This window comes from Chanos chanos, chromosome 8 (genome assembly GCF_902362185.1).
Source record: "Chanos chanos chromosome 8, fChaCha1.1, whole genome shotgun sequence".
Taxonomy (NCBI): Eukaryota; Metazoa; Chordata; class Actinopteri; order Gonorynchiformes; family Chanidae; genus Chanos; species Chanos chanos.
The window spans coordinates 38,680,022-38,683,265 of NC_044502.1; the positions used below are offsets into that span (position 1 = coordinate 38,680,022).

Below are 3,244 nucleotides of genomic sequence, written 5' to 3' on the forward strand. Positions count from 1 at the left end.
CTCTGCTGTCACTCCTACTCTCTCACAGACAGACACTCCACTGTCACTCCTACTCTCTCACAGACACTCCACTGTCACAGAGCCCATTTAAACATACTCTTTAAGTAATCACTAAAGGGTCTATTATTGCACAGTATCGAAAATTTTGTGTGCGCTTTCCAGCAACACCAGTTATAGTGGCTTTTCCCCAAACATGTAACCTAGCAACTTTTACCTAATTCCTCCAATAGCTCACTTTCTCTCTTGTTTCAGTTCTGTCTTCCCATTTTAATTTTCAGTTTCTCTCTCTCTCTCTCTCTCTCTCTGTCTCTGTTTAGCCCTCTGCCCCAGACTGCAGGTGAGTGGGCCCAGGTGCTACAGCTGCAGAGACAGTTCCACCAAGCCCAGCTCAATAAGTGGCAACAGATTCTTCAGTCATCAGTCACGTTACTGGACCAGGTTTGTCTCAGCTCCGTTCACAGGACATACTAAAAAAGGCCTGATCCCTTCAGATTATGCCAGTTAAACATCAACTTTTTCTAAAGCTTTGATATGAAAAAGATTCATATCTAGTGTTTATTTACGTCATAAATCGCCTGTCAAATTTCAGTCCATCTCATCACATTCTTTTCAGATCCACGTCACACAGCGATTTGAAGTTGTGTTTTGTAGTTGTGTTTTGTAATGGGTTTTTTTTTTTCCTAACACGAGTCCCGCAGATGTTCTCTACAGGGTATTTTAGTGCTAGTTCAGCACTGGTACACGACATTCGCTTAATTAAAGGGTTTTTTTAATAGGAAGACTGGCCTCAATCAGGTGTTTTAATGCTACACTGTCAAGTGTCTTAACCCAAATACATAAACTGGAAGTTACAGTATTAAAACACAGAAATTCACTTGACAGCCAGTGTCCTCTGTTCAGTTCTTTTAAGTGTCCCTGGTCTCTACACAGAGCTCTGACAGAAACATATTTCTTTTGTAATGGAACTGACTGAAATGAAAGCGCTTCTTTCTCTCCAAACAGATGAAACAATCCTTGGAGAAGCTACACAGAGGAATTGTCCCTCAGGAGTCCCAATCGGAGACCCCCTCTGAACCCCTCACAGAGCACTGATGAAAACCCCCCCCCTCTGTCCCACTTTGTCTCCACGTTTGCCCATACAGAACACGCCTCACTCCGCCGGGAGCTGGAGCCTGGGGAAACGGGGCACGTGTTTTGACGTATCATTCTGGTTTTGATGGAATTTACAAATCAGCAGTGGTGTAATCTTTGGGTAAGTTACCCAACATTCAGATTTTACAACACCAAACGATCCTGTTGAACCACAGCAATAACGTCTCGGCGTAAGGCGCTGTAACCGTATCCAAAAATTACGGTTCTCGAGCCTCTTACTCACCCAACGTACATGACCGTCAGATGTTTTTCCGCACCTTGAGCCTTCTCCTTCCGGAGGTTTTTTTTTCACAAACCCCGAGGAAAACGGCTAGACTTTTTAGAGATCATCGTTTTTAAAGTGGTTGTAACCCGAACGAAGTCGATCACGCAGGGAAATCAAATCATTCGCAACCTACATACAGCAACCAGTTTGCCTCCAGGCAGAACACCGATCCGTTTTTCTGCTGCAGTTCCCGTTTGGGAAGAACTCCTCGAACAATTTAAAGTATGGGATGTTTTAACAGGGAAAAAGGATTTCTGTGCGTTCAGGGAAAGGACATCTTGTTCGCCTCCGCCCTCCTCCGCCGGTCTCGACGCCATCAGTGACCTCGGACAAAACCGGCGTTGGAGTACAAAGATCATTTCAGAAACAAACTGTCGTTATTTTTTAGATGTGAGAGGCACTCCCTACCTTTCAACACCAAATCTTCATGATGGTGTTTTTTTTTTTCTCTCTCTTCCTCAATCACTAAAAGACTGAACTTTGTAAAAAAAAAAAAAAACAAAAAAGAAAAGAAAGCGAGAATGCTTGCGTTTGACCGTTACAGTATTTATTTACTAGACTTGAATTTGAGTATTCTCTCTTCGTCTCCATGAATCATTCTGTGCATTGTGTTCTGTGTCATGTGTCACACAGGGACCAAGAGAGATATGAGTACTGATTTTAGCAATAATGAAAAGCAAATAAATCCTTAGGAATGAAAAGGGTGATATTGTATGATGGTAAAATATCGAGTTTGAATGATGAAAGAGTAAGCTTATGTCACAGCGAGACTTAACGTAATTTTTTTTAATGTATTTTCTGATTTTGTGTGTAATTTCTCACTCTCTCTCTCTCTCTCACATGCACACATACACACACACACACACACAAACACTTACATGCATACGCACATGCGCGCACACACGCACACAAATATCGTGGGATCTGTTTCATTTAAAAATGAAAACCTCTCGTCTGTTGATCTGAGCTGTTGTCAGTGGCCCTTGCCATTTGCCCACCTCCTGTCAGAACCATATATTGAGTCAGTTTGAACTGTATTCTGTTGAATCCGGGTGGAATACTTCAGAACTGCTGTAGAACCGATCGGTTAGTAACCGAGTCGGGTGCAAAGGATGTAAAGGACCAAGCAAAAAGTCGAGGCCCAAACGATGTTCAAAAAGGGAACTTCTTACAGTATCGTGAAGTGTTTGTCATTTTCATTTTATAGGTTTTCCGTTTTATATCTTTTTTTTTTTTTTTTTTTGAGTTGCCCAGTTTTGCGTTTTATTTAAAGTTTTGTCTACTCTGTCTCGCTGTTGTCTTTCCCTCACCGTCTTAATGTCACACGTTCTTTTATTCAGTCCCTCAGTTTTGCTCCTCCTCCTCTCTCCCTCTCCTGAATGTTGATTCTAGATGTTTGTCTGGGGACTTGCTGTGCACAGCCCCTGATGACTAGTACATAAAGGATGTACTTTTTATTTGGGGGGAGGGGGAAGGGGGGTCAGGGAGGGAGAGAGGGTGTGGGTTGGGTGAATGTACTTAAAAAGAGACTCGATTGTAACAGCTATGATGACAGCGATTAAATATGCAAAGATCAAATGACTGTGAGTGATAATTTGTTTTTTGAACTGACATTTGCTCCATTCTTTTTTTTTTTTTTGCCTTTTACTCAAACACTCATACTTGTTCTGACCATGTTGCACAATTACTCATGTGCATGGGGTTTTGGCCGTTTCATTTACTGGAGTTTATTTTGGCTGAACAGAAGAGATCAGGAACACTCTTCCTATCAGAGGGCTTAAAGTACAAAATGAAATGAACAGTATAAGAGGATTTTAATGTTGCCAC

At 41.9% G+C, this 3,244-nt stretch overlaps 1 protein-coding gene across 2 annotated transcripts in view; it reads left to right on the forward strand.

Moving 5' to 3' along the window:
• gramd1a (GRAM domain containing 1A) overlaps positions 1-2,285 on the forward strand; it is an 18,108-nt gene extending 15,823 nt beyond the window's left edge. The window contains exons 19-20 of one of the 2 annotated variants that reach the window (XM_030782025.1): positions 318-438; positions 1,003-2,285. In XM_030782025.1, the coding sequence (XP_030637885.1) occupies positions 318-438; positions 1,003-1,092 (211 nt within the window). In that variant the 3' untranslated portion in view covers positions 1,093-2,285. Of the gene's footprint in view, positions 1-315; positions 439-1,002 lie in introns of both variants that reach the window. The other variant, XM_030782024.1, reaches the window with a different exon arrangement.
• The last annotated feature ends 959 nt before the right edge of the window (positions 2,286-3,244 follow it).